Source organism: Microtus oregoni, unplaced genomic scaffold (genome assembly GCF_018167655.1).
Source record: "Microtus oregoni isolate MIOR12 unplaced genomic scaffold, Mior012 000134F_ref0000037, whole genome shotgun sequence".
NCBI classification, from domain to species: domain Eukaryota; kingdom Metazoa; phylum Chordata; class Mammalia; order Rodentia; family Cricetidae; genus Microtus; species Microtus oregoni.
In genome coordinates, this window is record NW_024544778.1 from 1,399,600 (window position 1) to 1,418,642 (window position 19,043).

General features: G+C 46.0%; 1 protein-coding gene across 1 annotated transcript in view; it reads left to right on the forward strand.

The window, feature by feature from the left end:
- The first annotated feature begins 6,455 nt into the window (after positions 1 to 6,455).
- The window catches only part of LOC121444634 (forkhead box protein K2-like), a 44,278-nt gene continuing 31,690 nt past the window's right edge, over positions 6,456 to 19,043 (forward strand). The window contains exon 1 of the mRNA XM_041646523.1: positions 6,456 to 6,966. Coding sequence (XP_041502457.1) covers positions 6,575 to 6,966 — 392 coding nt within the window. The 5' untranslated portion in view covers positions 6,456 to 6,574. The remainder of the gene's footprint in view (positions 6,967 to 19,043) is intronic.

A 19,043-nucleotide genomic window follows, 5' to 3' on the forward strand; every position in this document is an offset into this window, starting at 1 on the left:
AGGAGGATGCCCAGCCAGCTCAGAGCACTGAACGTCAATGGTGGGAAGGGACTGACTTCCTATCTGTGACAGCAGCTGAGGTTAGGTCTAAGATATGAGATGAATTCTGTTTTGCTGATGCTAGTTTGTGGCCCTGTGAGCTTCTCAAGACTGCAAATGGTTTTCTGTTCCTCCATCATAATGGAAGCACGAGCAGGGTGGTGGCAACACATGCCTGTAACCCCAGTACTCGGAAGGCAAAGGCAGATGAATCTCAAGTTCAAGGCCAGCCTGGTCTAAAGAACAAGTTCCAGGATAGCCAGGGCTACACAGAGAAACCCTGTCTTGAAAAAATCCAAAACAAAAGTGCAAATAGTTTAAGCACAAAGTGAGACAAGACCTGGTCAAAGCAGCATGACAGCTGTGGTCAGAGTACACAGTGTCTTCTGGTGAGTGACTGGTCCCAGCATGAGGAGACAACATAATCCCAGTTCATATCTACTCAGTATCCTGTTTCACAGTGCCTATGATCTACACGGCAGAGGACCACTTTCTTAGTTTGTTTCCTACCTGACCTGAGCTGTATTGGTTTCTGCCACTGTGGATAACCATGCTTATACACGATGAAATTCTGTCACAAAGACAGCAAACTTGGTTTCTATTACAGGTAATTTAGAAATGGTTTTATCGGGGTGGGAGTCATGGTTCAGGAGTAGACTGTGTGCCTATCATACCTGGCACTGGGTTCATCCTCTGAAACCACGAAAGCAGAAAGTTGGTGGGGAAAGATTCACTACATTCTTTCTGGTAATGTATATGTGGGATTGCTGTAAGATTTGACCCAGCCGGTGTGCCCTACCCATCACTGGTTGACATCTGGGCTTGCCAGGTGCATCACAAGTGAGCCAGCTACACAAGTTGCAGTCGCAGCTGGCAGCTAAGCTGCAGGTACTGCCTTGGGTGCAGCACTCATCTGAGGGGCACAGCTGGCTGGAAGGGTAAGGCAGGAATATGGCTTTTCATGTGGGTTCCGTTCTGCAGCTACAGATGGGAAATTACCTGAGGAATTTACTTCGGCTTGGTACAGTCCATTACAGCAGAGAAGACACCTCATACCTCACCTTTCATGAAGCACAGTGTCTCCTTGTAAATACTAAGTTGAGATGGATGTGAACCGAGTGCAGTGTGTGTGTGTGTCTGTCTGTCTAGTGCTGGGAATGGAACGCAGGTATGTCATGTGCTAGGCAAAAACTGAGCTGCATCACACACACACACACACACACACACACACACACACACACTTACTCTTTTTATTTTGAGACAAGTTCTCAGTAAGTCACCCAAGCTGGCTTTGAACTCACTCTGTAGCCTGGGCTGACCTTGCAGGTTAGGCGCGGCCAAGTAGTATGGCAGGTTTGTAGACTTTCTAGCAAGCGCCAGGAAAAGTCCAGTCGCTGCAGATGCTCAGTGACTCAGAAGCTCAGCTGCTTCTGCCGCTGTAGTAGGGCAGAGCAGACCGGCAAGGAGCTGTGCTGAGAGGGTACAATCTGCATGGAGGGAGAGGCCTCCAGTGAGGGGCGGGTCTGCTCACCCGGGAGGCTCTGAGGGGGGGGGGTGTCCGAAAAGCCCCACTTTGGGCGCCAAAATGTAGTGGTGTAAATAAAGGCAGACAGAAATTATAATAATATATTCAGCTTTAATTGGGAAAGAGACTTACAGAGCCTGAGGGTCCAGCGGAGAACAGGAAAGCAGAAGGGAAGGGGGAAGAGCACACCAGCAATATTTATTAGTAAAAAATATCCCCAGGTGACGCCGCCCTACAGGCAAGGTGATTGGCTGGGGCTACCCCTACAATTTTAATCATCCTACCTCTACTTCCCAAGTGCTAGGGTTATAGATGCAAGCTGCAAGCTACCATAACCTGTTTGTTTGTATTTATTTATTTATTTATTTGTTGTTTTTCAAGATAGGGTTTCTCTGTGCAAGAGTCCTGGCTAGCCTCAAACTTGCAGATATCTGCCTATCTCTGCCTCCTGTGTACTAGGATGGATTTAAGCCTGTGCCACCACCACCCAGCCCATACCCTGTTTATACAGTGGAGGGACTGAATCTAGAATTTGGGGATATACTAGGCAGGCTTTCTGATAACCGAGCTATGTCCCCAGCTCTGTTTCTTCTCCTTATCCCTTTCTTGTCCTCCCCTCTGCCCTTTTCTTTCTCTTTCCTTTCCCTTTCCACCCTTCCTTTTACCCCCACCCCTCTGATATCTAATGCTGGCCTTGAACTCTGGCTCATGGGATCCACTCAGCCAAACAAGTAGATGTGACTACAGATTTACATCACTGCTGGAGAAGTTTTAATAGAGAAAGTCTCAGAATCATACTTTTTCAGCCAGATATGGGGCATACACCTTTGATCACTGCACTTAAAAGGTAAAGGTGGGTGGATCTCTTGAGTTGGAGGCCAGCCTAGTTTGCATAGTAAGTCTCAGACTAGCCAGAACTAAATGGTGGAGACACTATCTCAAAAATCAAACCAAGGTCTGGAGAGATGGCTCAGTGGTTAAGAGCATTGCCTGTTCTTCCGAAGGTCCTGAGTTCAATTCCGGGCAACCACATGGTGGCTCACAACCATCTGTAATGAGCTCTGGTGCCCTCTTCTGGCCTGCAGACATGCACACAGACAGAATATTGTATACATAATAAATAAATAAATATAAAAAAATCAAACCAAAAAATCCCTTTCCTTCAGCCTTCCTCCCTGCTTCCTTCCACCTTTAAAAAATTTTTTTAAATAATTTATTTGTTTTTATTTTATGTGCATTGGTGGTTTGCCTGTGTATATGTCTGTCTGAGGATGTCGGATCCCCTGGAATTGGAGTTACACAGTTGCAAGCTGCCATGTGGGTGCTGGGAATTGAACCTGGGTCCTCTGGAAGAGTGGCAAGCGCTCTTAACTGCTGAGCCACCTCTCCAGCCCCCCTTTTGTGTTTTTGAGACAGGTATATACCTCTATGTCCAGCTAGCCACATTCACATCTCCTCTTCCACCCACTTTCCCTGTCCCTCTCATTGCCTTTCCCTTTGTAGCCAACTCCCTCCGTTCTGTTTTGTTTTGAGATACAGTCACATTTAGGCAAGGCTTGCTTTGAACTCCTGATTCTCCTGCCTCCATCTCCCAAATGCTGGGGTTACAGGAAAGCCACCGCCCAGTGAGATTCTCCTTCAGATCCTGACAGTAAATTTGGGAATGGGGGTAGCTGGAGAGATTGCTCAGCAGCTAAGTATGCTTGCTACTTTTCTAGAGGACCCAAGTTTGGTTCCCAGGATCCACATCAGGTGACTTAACCACTTTTAACTATGGCTCCAGGGAAACTGATACCTTCTTCTGACCTCTGCAAGTAACCATGTGTACCTGGCACACACAAAAAAATCTTAAACCAGCACTGGAGGCAGAGGCAGGTGGATCTTTGTGGTTTAAGGCCAGCCTGATCCATGTAGTGAGTTCCAGGTCTGCCAGGGCTACACGTGGGATGATCTCAAAAAAAAAAAAAAAAAAAACCAGACAGATAAATCTCAGTTTGAGGTCAGCCTGGTCTACAGAGCGAGTTCCTGGACAGACTCCAAAGCTACAGAGAAACCCTGTCTCAAAAACAAAAACAAAACAACAAAAAACCCAAAACAAAGAGGAAGGCAAAACCCAGAATATTTTTTAAAATTCAGTCTGCAATGTATATTGTTCAGATCAGGTATTTCCTTGCCTAGCATTCGCAAAGCCCTAGGCCCATCCTGAGCACCAAGTAAGCAGGCACGAGAAGCAAATGCCTTTATCCCAGCATTTGGGAGGTGGCATTAGAATGAGAGTTCAAGGTCATCCTCAAAACATTCAGTATTTTAGGCCAGCCTGGAGTAGATTGAAAGGAAGAGAAGAAGGAAGCAAACCATCTCCCATAGTGTCTCACTAATTTCTCTTCCCAGTCACTTCACGTCATTGCCAGGTCTTTATAATGTCAGTCAATTTTAGCCCTTCCATCAGGTGTCAGGATTTTGGGGGTTGGTTGGTTTGTTTTGTCTTGTTTTTTTGAGACAGGGTTTCCCTGTGTAGCTTTGGAGCAAGTCCTGGAACTAGCTCTGTAGGCCAGGTTTGCCTTGAACTCACAGATATCTGCCTGCCTCTACCTCCCAAATGCTGGGGTTAAAGGCTTACATCAACACCACCCGGCAGGATTTTTATTTTACATTTGTTTTTGGAGAAAATATTCCCAACTATTGAGGTGATACTAAACACACTTCTGCCATTTTGTAGCTGTGTATATAAAGCAGTATTCTTAGCAGTGATAATCATAAAATCAAAATTTGCTGGAGTATGCATTAAATTTCAGTACTAGGGAGGCAGAGAAAGGTGACTCTGAGTTCCAGGCCAGTCAGGGCTACATAGTGATACCCTGCATACAGATCAAACTGAAAATCATCAAAGATGCTCTATGTCTTGCAGGATCAAACGTTCAGCATATGGAGCAACTGAAAATCATCAAAGATGCTCTGTGTCCTGCAGGATCAAATACTCAGCTGGGTAGGGGTGGGGCATAGGAAGAAGTATATGCGGGTGGATCCTGGGGACTAACTCGTCAGCCATCCTTGCCCAAAAGGTGAACTCCAGGTTCATTGAGAGACCTTGCCTCACAAAAAGACAAGGAAAATAAACATTGGGGAAGACATCCTGACATCAATCCGTGGTGTCCACACATCCTACGAGAGAGAAGCATTCACTCTTATATAATACATATATATAACTAGACAAGCACATAGACCCTATTAGTATGCAAATTTGCTTTACGCTAATAAAAGCTAAACATGTATGTTGAATAATTGCTCTAAAAAATATCTTTATAATTTATTATAAGTGTTTGGTTTGGCCAGATATGGTGTGATGCGTGCCTTTAATCCCGACACTTGGGAAGCAGAGGTGGGTGGATCTCTATGAGTTCTAGGTGATCCTGACCTACATAGTAAGTTCCAGGCCAATCAGAGCTAGAGAACAAGACTCTTGTCTTTCCTCCCCCCCCAAAAAAAAACAATCAACCACAAAAACCAAACAAAGCAATAACTGTATGTTTATTTTGTATACCTGTTATTACCAGGATTGTGTAAAAAATTATTGGACAAAAATTGGTGGAGAGTGGAAAAAGATTTATCCCTGTTATAGGTAGATGCTTGAAGCACAGTGCAGCCTCAAAACGGCCCTGGGCTTGAACATGTATAAAGTAGAAGCTCAGTCGCTGTCAGTGATGGCGAAACACTTCTTGCTCTTGACTACGCATTGTCCTTTGACTGCGTTTTGTCTCTAGACGTTTACCTAGTTATTTCCATGGTTATCTCTACATCATCTACAATCCCTCAAATGAATGTTTAATGAAATGTCTTTCTTCCATATTTATAGTACAAAGCAGTCAGCCTTTAGGAATTTGTACGGTGATTAGTCATCTATATGTCAAAAAAGACATGGCAATGTTATAGAGACACATTGATTGTCATTACATTTATCGCTGGGACACACAGAATGAATTAAAATGCGAAACGTTCTGATGCCTCTCGCCCGGGGCCGCTATTTAGAAGCTCTTGTGCAGAGTAAGTACAGCCTGCTCTCAACCTCTCCACTATACGGTCCCTGACCTGAACTCCTTTTGTGCCTCAGTGAGAGAACACTGGATCGCATCAGCCAGCACCTAGGGGCCACCATGTTGATGTGACGTTCCTCATGACCACGTGCCTCCCTTAGCAGAACCAAAGCAGGTGCATCGCTGCCCTTCGGTCCTGGAAAAGACACTGGGGCCTGAGCTTCACCCCTGTATGGCACTGGCTTCTTGAGCCCCTCACAGTCTGCTCGATCTGCACGGCTCTGCTGTTCTCACGGCCCCCGTGACGGTTTCTTTTTTAATGGGAGTGATGGGCTGGCTGGCTCGCTCTCTCTCTCTCTCTCTCTCTCTCTCTCTCTCTCTCTCTCTCTCACACACACACACACACACACGCACTCGCACACACGCACACACACTGGCAAAACGTTCAGATTTGCAGTCATTGCTATGAATTACTGAGTGCAGAACTATACACCGGGGTAGTTTTGAGTTGCAGCGGTGCGCTGTGTCACACTAGCCGTGCAGCGTGCGGGACTCGACGTAGCCTAGGGCGCAGTACGAGCGTGGCCACCGGCTCTCGGGGCGCACCCGCGTCCGTCGTGACCTTGGACCCCCGCTCACCCTGCGAACGCGCGCGGCCCCACGCCAGCTCCCCATCCGCCCCGGGTTTTCCGCGCCGCCGCGGCCAAGCTGCGTCGCGCGACGCCGCCGGACGTGCGGGCGCTCGGCGGCGCGGCTCGCCATTGGCCGGGCTCGGTAGCCCCACTGCGTGCGCCGCGCCCATTGGCCAGCGTGCCCGTCCGTCGTCGGGCCCGGCGCGCGGCCGCGCGAGCTCCCGCCCTCGCAGCTCTCCTCGCCGGCCGGCGGTCTCGGCGACCGTGCTCGGCTCGCGCGGCCCACGACCGCGCCCGGGCCTCGGCCCGCCAGGGCGCCCGCGCGGATCGGCCGGGCCTCGCAGGCGATGGCGGCCGCGGCGGCGCTGTCGGGCGCGGGCGCCCCTCCCGCGGGCGGCGGGGCCGGGGGCGGCGGATCCCCGCCGGGCGGCTGGGCCGTGGCGCGGCTCGAAGGCCGCGAGTTCGAGTACCTCATGAAGAAGCGTTCGGTGACCATCGGGCGCAACTCGTCGCAGGGCTCGGTGGACGTGAGCATGGGCCATTCGAGCTTCATCTCGCGGCGCCACCTGGAGATCTTCACGCCCCCGGGCGGCGGCCATAGCGCGGCCGCCCCGGAACCCGCGCAGCCCCGGCCGGACGCGGGCGGCGACTTCTACCTGCGCTGTCTCGGCAAGAACGGCGTGTTCGTGGACGGGGTGTTCCAGCGGCGCGGGGCGCCGCCGCTGCAGCTGCCGCGCGTGTAAGTGGCGGGCGGGGGCTGCGGCCTGGACCTGACCCACGCTAGCCACCCCTCGGGAGGGAGGGACCCAGATCCTGGGGGCAGCCAGGACCCAGACCCACCACCTCAGCTACCTACGAGCGGGATCAGACCCTGAACCAGACCTCTGGTCACCCTTCGGGAGGGAACCTGACCGCTATCCAGGAGCAAGGCTAGATTCAGCACCAGGACCAATTCACTGATTGTGACCTACAGCCAGAATCTAGACTTAGGGACCCACCCTAGTTTAACGCCCACTGCTCGAACTGGACCACATCCGCAGATTCCACCAGGGATGTTTAACCTGCTGGACCCCCTATGTCAGATCCCATGCACTGGTATTGCAGTCCACAACCCTTTGTCCAGTCTGACATGGGACTCCCAGGACACAGACCGTCATTTCTGCCATCAACCACCGGCTCTCCCACCTTCCTCACCTGTGTTGGTGGGTGGAAGTTTTACGGGCTCTCTGTGCCTTCTGGGAGTTTGCATAAGTTGTTATAACCATCAGGGAGGTCGCACCCAAGGGAGATGTTAAGCTGTGTGTGGTAGGAAAACTGACCCGAACTTAATACCCAACTTAAATCAAGAATAGGTATCGTGTTACTTTTTCTTTTTCACATTTTCAGTGGCAAAAAATTTTGAGGGCAGTGTCTTAAGCCTAAGAGTAATCTTTTCCCAGTTTTTTTGTAGCCAAAAAATAGAAAACTTCAAACCTGAAGGATCTAAAAACTGTCCAGAATCTTAGACATCTGGGGAAACTGGGTACTTTCAGCAGTTTTTTTTTTGTTTTGTTTTTGTTTTTAAAGCATCTCTAGCCAGGTGTGATGTCTACAACCTGTAATCCCAGCACTCTGGAGGCCGACGCAGTAGATAGAAATTTGAGTTTCCGGCTCAGTTGGACTGTGTAATAAACTCTAGATCAGTTTGAATTGCATGGCGAGACACTGTCTCGTAAAACTAAAATCAAGAACAAAAGGTGTTTGGTTTTTAAGGACTTGTCACAGGTCACTTAGGGTGACAAGGGAGCCTAGTAGGGACTGTCAGTCGTAGTACAAAACAATTTCATTTACTTCTTTGGTTGGAGAAAGTTGTTGTTTGCTGTGCGTGAAAAACAACTTTGCTCTCCAGGAAATGCTAATTATTCCCCAGGGTTCCTTTTCTAGATCTTTGCTAGTGTAGCTTTTGCCACAGACTGAAGTTTTTATTGCTTTCAGTTTCTGGAGATAGATAAGAGCTGTGCTTTTAAGTTAGGTTGATATGTGTGCCATATATCATAGCCTTGGAAGGGTGTTCCAGTATGGGACACTGCTGGGCTGCAGAGCTCACTTTTAAGTTAGGTTGATATGTGTGCCATATATCATAGCCTTGGAAGGGTGTTCCAGTATGGGACACTGCTGGGCTGCAGAGCTCACTTTTAAGAAGAATTTACCAGTCTCTGTGGTTCAGGCACTTGTTGCTCTTGCAGAGGACCTAGCTTCAATTGGCAGCTCGTCCACATTATAGCTGCAACCATTGGTCACTCTTAGGTGTCAGGTACCCTCTTCTGAACACGGTGCTCACCAGGCATACACATAGTGTACAGACACATGCAGGCAAGTACCCATCCACTTAAAACAGAATACATTTAAAATTACATTTGTTGCCAGGTATAGTGAGTGGTACACACCTTTATTCCCAGTACTCAGGAGGCAGAGGCAGGTGGATCTCTGTGAGTTCTTCAAGGCCAGCCTGTTCCACAGAGAGAGTTGCGGGACAGCCATGCTTATCATAGACCCTGCTCCAAAACAAATGAACATATAATGTTTGTTTATGCGCGTGCCTTCCTTACGTCCTCCACAGCACACAGGGGGCCAGAGGACAGCAGTTTCCTCAGTTGGCAGCTGTGGCCGAGTGAGCCTTACCAGTGAGCCGTCTTGCTGGCCTACAAGTTCTTTTTTATTGTTATTACTTTATCAAATTTGAAATTAAATTAAAACACTTAAGATTAAAGAAAACTTGTGAATGTGTGTCTGTGTGTTGGTATGTACTTGTTGAGGGCATGTATCCTCGGGCATCAGGATCCCCTGTAGCTGGAGTTAGGGGTGGTTATGAACTGACAGGTGCTGGGAAATAAACTCAGGTCTTCTGAAGGAGCAGTACATGTTCTTACCTGATGAACCATCTCTCTAGCCCCAAATTATTTTTTAAATCTGTCCTTCAAATTTTATTATTACTTTACGTGTATAGATGTTTTACCTGCAAGTATTTGTCTGTGTACCGTTTGTTTCTGGTGCCTTCACAGGCCGGAAGAGGGATTTGGATTCCCTGGAGCTGGATTTAGACAGTTGTGAGCTGCCATATGTGTCCTGGGATTTGAACCTGCGTGCTTTGGAAGAATAGCCAGTGCTCTTAACCATTGAGCCGGCACCCTAACTGCCCAAATTCTTTTTAATGGATTTTAAACAAATACACACACATGTACACACACTTAAAAGGGAGTGTAAAAGAATAATTGTGCTGAGGCTGAAATGGTTTTTATTTTTATGTTTTTTGAGACAGTCTGACTATGGAGACCAAGGTGACCTTGAACTGGAGATCTTCCTGTCTCCATCAGGGAGCTAGGATTACACCTACACCTGGTGTAAATACTTGTTTTATTTTGTTTTCAGACGTGTTATTCCTCTACAGGCCAGGCAGACTGGGAACTCAGTGTGGTGTTAGGCTGGCCTTGAACTCTTAGTGAGTCTTTTGCCCCAGCCTTTATCTCTCTCTCTCTTTTTTTTTTCTTCCCCAAACAGTATTTCTCTATGTAGCCCTAGCTGTATTGGAACTCTGTAGACCAGGCTGTCCCCAAACTCAGTGTTCTGCCTGCCTTTGCCTCCCAAGTGCATCACTACAGGTTCCACTAACCCCAAGTGCTAGGCTCTATGGACTGCCACGACTGCTTGGTTTTCCTGTTGAAAATCACTGTACATTAAAAAAAAAAAAAGCAGTTCATGGTTGATCTCTTGTTTAAACCATCATGATTTTATCTAGTTCCAACTTTTACATCTTTACATTTTGTAGTTTACTTAAAAATTCAAAGAGGTGCCCGGCATCTTAGTGCCTGCCTCCCAGCACTTGGGAGGAAGAGGCAGGAGGATCTCTGTGAGTTTCAGGCTAGCCATGGTTTCAAGTGCCACCCTGTCTAAGAAAACAAAGATAATTTAGAAGAATTATGAAGTACAATAGTTTAGGTTTAAAGTGTGATTGATTCATTGGAAGAGTATATTCTGTGTGTATTTGGCATATCCAGGCTCTGGTGAATATCTTTGGTACTCTGGTTGTCTCTGCAATGGCCAGTGAACCCTGTGCCCACTGTGGATGGGTACTTGGGACTCGATATTGCATGGCAACAACAGGGGAATGTGTTTTTCTAGAAACAAACCCCCACATGATTCTGAACATCCTTGTTCTTCGGTCAAGGGAAGTGTGACATTTTAGTTCTGAGACCCTGTGACTCTGGAAGCACTGGTGTTCTGGATTCGGTTCTCTTGGGGCTCCTGAAGGTGGGCAGGTGAGTGAGCCTATAGCCTGGCATTGGAGTAGAGGGCATCCAAGCTGGGAGTGACCTTAAGGGGGAAGTGGGTTTATTTGCCTGGTGGGACAGTGCTTTCACTTTAGTGAAAATGCCCCCCAGCCCAGGCTCAGATAGTTGAATATTGGGTCCCCTGTAGGGACTGTTTGGGGAGGTTGAGGAGGTGTGCCTTGCAGGGATATGTCCCTCAGGGTAAGCTTTTGAAATTAAAAGCTTCTAGTTTTGTTTTTTCTATTTCAAACTCATGGTTCAAGATCTGATCTCTTAGCTTTCTGCTCCTCCTGCCATGCCTGCTGCTGTACCTTACACTGTAATGGTTTTTATTCCTTTAGATAAGATTATTCCAGAATAAACTTTTTCTTCCCTAAGTTGCCTTGTTATGGTATTTCATCACAGCAATAGAAAAGTGCTAATGCAGTCTAGTAAAGAAAGTCCTCTTAGAGGACTGGTCCCTTGCTGCACAGTGCCTAAGACCATGGTGGTGGCCCCTGTCTTTCATCCCAGCATGTGGAGTTCCAGGATAGCCAGGGCTACACAGAGACACCCTGTCTCCAAAACCCTTCCCCCTCCCCACCCCAAAAAGAGAAGAAATCAGTGGGACCATAAAGTTTGGGGTTGCTCCTGTTGTCGTCATGGTAGCAGACTTAAATATAACATCAAAATAAACATTTTTTTTTGTTGTTTGTTTAGGCAACTTTTAAAAATGTTTTCTTTACAATATATGTAAGTGCATGGGTGTCAGATTCTTCAGGGGTGGAGTTACAGGTGGTTGTGAGCTGATGTAGGTGCTGGGAACCAAACATGGATCTTCTCCAAGAGCAGTAAATTCTCTTAATCACTGGACTATCATTCCAGTCCCACCCTGATGTGGGAGTCTTCTGTTTTGAGTTGATTTCATTGGTTAATAAAGGAACTGCCTTGGCCCTTGATAGGACAGAAAATTAGGTAGGTGGAGTAAACAGAACAGAATGCTGGGAGGAAGTGAGGCAGACGCCATGCCTCTCCTCTCCAGGGCAGACGTGATGAAGCAAGCCGCCAGGTCAGACATGCTGAATCTTTCCCGGGAAGACTGGTGCTACACAGATTACTAAATATGGGTTAGGCAAGATATGAGAGCCAAGAAGAGGCTAGATATAATGAGACCAGGCAGTGTTTAAATGAATACAGTTTGTGTGTTGTTATTTCGGGGCATAAGCTAGCCAGGCGGCCAGGAGCTGGGCGGCAGGAACGCAGCCTGCAGCTCTCACTACACCACCCCAACCCCCAAATAAGTTCTTTGTTTTGTTTTCTGAGACAGGGTCTTTCCACATTGTTCTAGAACTTGATGTGTAGACCAGGCTGGCCTCTAACTCAGAGATCTGCCTGACTCTGCCACCTGAGTGCTGAGATTAAAGGTGTGTGCCACCACAGCTCAGCCTGGCCCAGGTTTTTTTTTTTTAAGGTCTGTTTGTTTGTTTAATTTTATTTGTGGGTGCTCTATCTACATGTAACCTTTATGCCAGAAAAGGGCATCGGACCCCACTATGGATGGCTGTGAGCCACCATGTGGTTGTTAATGCTGTGATTGTCCCTCTTGGCTTCTGTCAGTCTCTGTTTGCTTTTTATTTGTATTTTTAAAATCCATATATATATTTATACATGAGACCTAGAACATAACCTCTTTTCTGGGAGAAGTGGGCATTTGAAGCTGAGTTCTGTAAGCTTTGAAAGTCATCTCTTGCTTTCCAGGTGGCATAGCAGCTTAGGGTACCCTGGGGGTGGTTGGTGACATGCTATCCTCAAGAACAGCCTGGCAGTAAGTTACCCTTTTGCTGCCAAGATTAGAGAGGCAAGAGGGCTTCTTTTCTGTCCACAGCACTTTGTGGTCTGTTGTCATTATCTTCTTGAGTTCTAATTCCTCTTCTCACACAGTTTTTTTCCCCCTGCTAGTCTATCAGGTCCAGTACCAAATCCCCCAAAGACTTGCAATCCCTAGAAATGGCACAGCATAGCTGCCTGGTAACAGTCGTTATTTGTGCCATTAATTGTTGGTTTACCACATTACTCTTGAGCAGACATGCTCAGGTGCTGGTATAGTAGGATGGGATTCTAACTGGATGTGGCTCCCTCATCTGCTCTCACCCCGTGTTCTAGGAGGTCCCTCTGTATCGCCAGTTGCAGAAGCACAAGACAGCTTTGTGCACTTTTGGAAATACTCCAGGAGAGGATGTGGTCGTGAGTACAGACTTCTCCATTGGGAAAGTGCAACTGTTTCTGTTTTGTTTTTAAACAAGAGAGAGAAAGAGGGTTTCTAAAACAAGTTAATTTCTAAGGAAAACAATTAGTATTTTGGATAATATTTTTTTGTTTGTTTGTTTTGTTTTGTTTGATTTTCGAGACGGTTTCTCTGTAGCTTTGGAGCCTGGCCTGGAGCTAGTTCTTGTAGACCAGGCTGACCTTGAACTCACAGAGACCCACCTGCCTCTGCCTCCACCATGATTAAAGGTGTGCGCCACCACCGCCAGGCTTGGATAGTACAGATAGTACATTTTGTCCAGTTCTTCTTTTCTTATTTTATCTTGGTTTTCTCTCTGTCTCTTTCTCTCTCTGTCTCTCTGTCTCTCTCTCTGTCTCTCTCTCTGTCTCTCTCTCTCTCTTTCTCAGCAGGTTTTCTCTGTGTAGCCATGGCTTTTCTGGAACTTATTCTGTAGACCAGGCTAGCCTCAGACTCACAGAGATCCTCTTGCCTCTGTCTCCTGAGTACCAAGTGCATGTGCCATCACCGCCTAGTTTATGTTTGATTTTTTTTAAATTGTTTTTATTTTATGGCATTGATATTTTGCTTGCATGTATGTCTGTGTAAGAGTGTTGGATTCCCTGGAACTGGAGTTACAGATAGTTGTGAGCAAGCATGTGGTGCTGGGAAATGAACCCAAGTCCTTCGGAAGAACAGCCAGTGCTCTAACCGCTGAACCATCTCTCCAGCCCCTCTTATGTTTTTGGTTTTGTTTTGTTTTTAAGCAAAGGCGATTTATACCATCTTAAATAATGACAATATATTTGTCAGCTTTCATGCTTCTGGTCTTTTGAATTCACTAATTTAATTTAAGCGAACCATGATCTGTCATAGGCACATGTTGCTATTGCTGTCACTCAAAGCATGTGTTGAGCATCCTATCAAGTTGTTACCTCTCGTATCCCAGGAGTGGTGGCACAGGAAGATGTAAGGACTCTTCTTGAGACTCAGCTTCATTGAGAGGTACTACCTTCCTTCCATATGGATTTGCAGTGTGTAGCTACTTTGAAGCAGATTCTAGGAATTCTTTAGACAGTATCTGCTTTTTGCTCTAATTGACCTTTTGACAAAGCTTGTGTACCTTATACAGTGAAAGCTGTAGTAGTCCAAGAAGTGGTTCTGATGTCTCTCCTCAAGACTTTAGGCAATGTAGACATGTTTTCTAGGCATATGTAGAAGGCTGGTGTATTGGCATGCAGAGATTGAAGGCCAGGGATGCTGGCACAAATTCCGCAGTACTCAGGACAGATCCCTACAATGGATGACAGTCCCAGGTGTCAGCAATGACAGTTTTCAAAACATTTATTTTGTGTGTGGGGGGGCACATATGTAGACTCACAGGAGGACAACATAGGGAACTGGTTCTCTCTATTATGTATGTGGGTTCTGGGATCACACTGAGATGTCTTTATTCACTGAGACATCCTGTTGGCCTTTGACAGATTAAAAAATACACGTGTGTTATTTGTGGGGAACTAATGTGTGTCATGGTACACGTGTGGAGGTCAGAATAACATCAGGTGCACACTCTTGCTTTACGGTGAACTCCTTTGAGACCTAATTCTCTTTCAAACTAGGTAGGCCTGTAACTTATGAGAAAGACATCTCAGTTTTGCCCCACAACAGTATATGACTTGTGCCTCTAACAAAAGCTGCTCTCGTCCTCTTCTGTCTTGTGGTTGAGGGAAGGACCTTGGTTCTAGAGCTGAGAATTGAGTCCTGAAGATCCTCTTTGTTAATGATTCTCAGCAGACTTGATGAGAGCCTGCTGAATTTGGGGGGAGAGGGAGGAGGGTTCTTTGTAGAAAATCTGAAAAGATTCCAGGGTCAAGGTTGAAGTTAAACATTTGTTGTTTTTTTTTTTTTTAAATATTTATTTATTTGTCATGTATACAATATTCTGCAAGCCAGAAGAGGGCACCAGACCTCATTACAGATGGTTGTGAGCCACCATGTGGTTGCCGGGAATTGAACTCAGGACCTTTGGAAGAACAGGCAATGCTCTTAACCACTGAGCTATCTCTCCAGCCCGAAGTTAAACATTTGTAATGGTTATGTTGAAGCCTCAAAAGGTGGTTCCACTGTAGCTTGGAAAAATATTATTGTAGTTTATAAAAAGAACCCAAAATCCCAAACTCCAAGTTACTGTTTTTCTGTGTTGATGTTATCCAACTAGATCCCTACCTGCTTTCACCATAGCATGCCCATTCTAACCCTGGAGAAGGAGCCTAGGAGTGTCTGATTGGCACAGCTCTGTCCCATGGCCGCGGTAGCTTTGGTTCGTCCACTAGACAAACTTCTGTCCAGTTGATTTTAGTGTGACGTAGTCTTCTGGGCACATTTATGGTTACTGAGGGTTGGGTCTACGTTGGTTGGGGTTTGGTTTTGTTTTGTTTTGCTTTGCTTTTTTGAGACAGGGTTTCACTGTGCAGCCCTGGCTGTCCTGGTACAGGCTCTGTAGACCAGGCTGGCCTTGAACTCACAGAGATGCACCAGCACTGCCCAGCTGTTTTATTTTTTGTTTTTTACCTGAGTTCTACTTTTGCCACCCTGGTTTACTGCAGGGAGAGTGGACCGGTTAGGTGTACATTGGAGTCACCATAGCAGTAAGTGACAGCTATCCAAGGTACTGAGACTCACGCAGCTGCAGTGGCAAAACTCATCTCTTGGTTCTCTCTTAAGTGAATATAAACAGGTTTGCTAGAGACACGAGAGGAGTTGTGAAAATGCTACGTTTGCCATTTCTAAACTGTTAGAGGTCATTTCCATGCCCATCTGAGCTTGGTGTGGCCTCCGTGGCTTAACGGTTAGCTGTGCATTCTGATTTTTTAAAAAAATTATTATTTTATGTACATTGGTGTTTTGCCTGCCTGTGTATATGTATGAAGGTGTTGGAACTCCTGGAGCTGGAGTTACAGACAGTAATGAGCTGCCATGTAGGTGCTGGGAATTGAACCTGGGTCCTCTGGGAGAGCAGCCAGTCTTCTTAATTTCTTCAGCCCCCATCCTGGCTTTTTAATGAGTCTTTGTCTACTTTGCCCACTTTTCTACTAGAGCATATCCTAAATATACCTAAATAACCATTCAGGTCCTGAGTATATAGTCTGTGGATCTGAATGGCTCCTCTTCAGGTTCTCCTCTTCCTGGAGTTGTGACCTGTGACCTCCTCTAGGTCAAGGGACTTAATGGGACTCAGGTGTGTAGCACGAATTCTAGTTGGTCTTTCTTAAATTTGTTTTTTAAATTAATTTATTAATTATACACACATACGCACCAGAAGAGGGCATCAGATCTCATTACAGATGGTTGTGAGCCACCATGTGGTTTCTGGGAACTGAACTCAGGACCTCTGGCAGAACAACCAGTGCTCTTAACCTCTGAGCCATCTCTCTCTCTCCAGCCCTCTAGTTGGTCTTAATAATAAAAACCCAGAGTCAAATATAGAGGTTAATGCTGAAGATGAGAGAACCAGAAAGGCCAGCCACTAGAGAGTTTTTTTACCTCTACCAATTCTCAGATTGAAGGGGTAATTCAGTCCTCAGGCTGCATCTCCAGACTCCCTGTCTCTGCTAAACCTCAGACTGCACTGAGCTCCTCTCTCCTCCCAGCCAAATCATTCCTGTCTCTACCTCCCTAGTGCTGGGTTAAAGGTGTGTGCCACCACTCCCTGGCCTCTAGTGGCTTAACTCTGCACTCTGATCTTCAGGCAAGCTTTAATTGTTAAATCATAAACAAAATATCACTACACAGGTGTTTACTAGTGAATTGTTCAAGGTAGGCATAAAGAAAGATATGTATGGGTATGTACAAAATGCTCTATGTAGGTCAGAGGATACACATGTATACATACATATATGTCAGAGGACAGCCCATGTTGGTTCTCTCTTCTGTATGAATTCCAGAGATAGAATGCAGGTTGGCAGACTTGGCAGCCAGTGCTTTTACCTGTTGAGCCATCTCACTGGCCCTTGATGTATGTAGGCTTTGTTTTGTTTTATTTTTAATCTTATTTTGTGACAGGGTTTCTCTGTGTAGCCCTGGCTGTCTTGGAACTTGCTCTGCAGACAAGACTGGCCTCTAACTCAGAGACTAGCCTGCCCTCTCCCTCCTGAATGTTGGAATTAAAGGTGTGTACCACCAGCCCATCAATACACGCTTTTAAAATTTGACTTTTGGGGGATGGAAAGATGGCCCAGCAGTTAAGAACACTGGCTGCTCTTACAGAGGACCTGGATTTGGTTCTTAGTGCCCCCCCCCCCATTGTACATACTCACAGACACAAAAATAGAAATAAATTTTTAGGCCAGATGTGGTGGTATACACCTTTAATTCCAGAATTTGGGATCTAGAGGCAGGCAGAGATCTCTGTGAGTTGAAGGCCAACCTGGTTTGTAAATTACAGGCCAGACAGTGAGACCCTGTCTCAAGAGGCAAAATAAATCATTAAACAGAACAGCAACAAACTTGGGAGGTGGCTAGAGAAATGGCTGAGCAGTTCTAAGCATTTACTACTCTTACAGAGAACCCACAGCTGACTCTAATTCTAGTTTCAAGGGATCCGTTGCTGCCTTCTGGCCTCTGAGTGCCAGGCATGCACGTGGTGCACAAACATACATACAACCAAAAGACCTTTACATGTAAGATAAAAGTAAATCCCCAAACAAAACAAAACGGCAAAACTTGGTGTTTCATGAATGCTGCAGAACAAGACAGGATGTTACAGGCAATTCACCTTTGATTCTATAACTATCTCTACTTCTGGGGAGTCATACTTATGGCCTTATACCTGTTGGATCAAATCTACCCCCCATCCCCATTAGACAGTCTCATTATGTAGACCAGGTTGGTCTCAAACTCGTTTGCCTGCCTGTGCCTCTCTTGTGTTGGGATAGTGGTGTGGGCTGCCATGCCCAGCCACCTATTCCTGTTTTGGTTGATGATGGACTATCCAAAGTGGCTTTTGTTTTTGTACTATGTGTTTTAAAGCTAAATATGGTTGATTCATGGAGAGGCAACCTGTGGAAGCGTGGGTACATACACAAACGGTTTAAGTAAGTGAAAATGTGTTTCCATGTTTAGAACTCATGGTGGTGATTGAAAACCATTATTAGTTTCTTAGAGGAACAAGGCAGACCTGCTATTGGTCTTACCTTGATGCTAGACAGAAGGACCTGGTCTTCCCTGTATTCCCACCACTCTTGCTTGTTTTTGCTTCTCTCACAGACCACGTGTGACTCTCGCTCTCATCTGACCTAGATTCCTGTGTGTCTTAGATGGAAGTAGGGTGTGGTGGTCTTTGTTTATTTGCTTATTCTGGTGACTCTCCTTGCAGAGGTCTGGGGAGAGATGCTCCTGAGAGTGTCCAACTGGAGCAAATCCTGCTCCCAAACCGTGCCTTTTCCAGTTGTGCGTACCATCCTGACTGGACCAGCCTGAGTTTAGTGACTTGGTAGCTCAACTTTCACTTCCTTCCCTTCCCTGTTTCTTATAGAATACTGTCAAACTTGTTGAAATTAGCTTTTCAAAGATAAAATATTTCTTTCTTAGTTTGTTTTGAGACATCTGATCTGGACCTCTGAAGACCATGATGTTTTGTTACAGTCCTCCTGCCTCTGCCTCCTGAGTGCTAGGACTAACAAACCATCCTGTTCTCTTGTAGAAGTTTTTTCTTGGTTTGTTTGTTTATTTGTTTCTTTCTTTCTTTCTTTCTTTCTTTCTTTCTTTTTTTGAAGACAGAGTCTTTCTACTCTAGTTCAACACTGGCCAGGCCTTGAACTCAGATCCAGCTACTTCTGTCTTCTGTGTGCTGTGATTAAAGGGATGAGTTACTACACTCAACTTCTTTCTTTTTTTTAAGACTTATTTTGTTTTTAATTATTTGTATGTGTGTCTATATGTGCCCAGGGAGGCCAGAAGCGTCAGAAACTCTGGAGCTGGAGTTGTAGGTGATTGTGAACTGTTCACAGTTTTATTGCTGGGGGCCTGAACTCTGGTCCTTGCCAGTTAGTATACTCCCTTAACCACTGAGCCAACTCTCCAGTCCCCAAATTTTATTTCATTTGTTTGTTTTTTGAGACAAGAACTCAGTGTTCTACAAGAGCTAGTTCCAGGACAGGAACCAAAAGCTACGGAGAAACCCTGTCTCGAAAAATCAAAAAAAAAAAAAAAAAAAAAGAACTCAGTGTTTAGCCTAGGTTGGCCTTGAATCTCAGCTTCCCAAATACT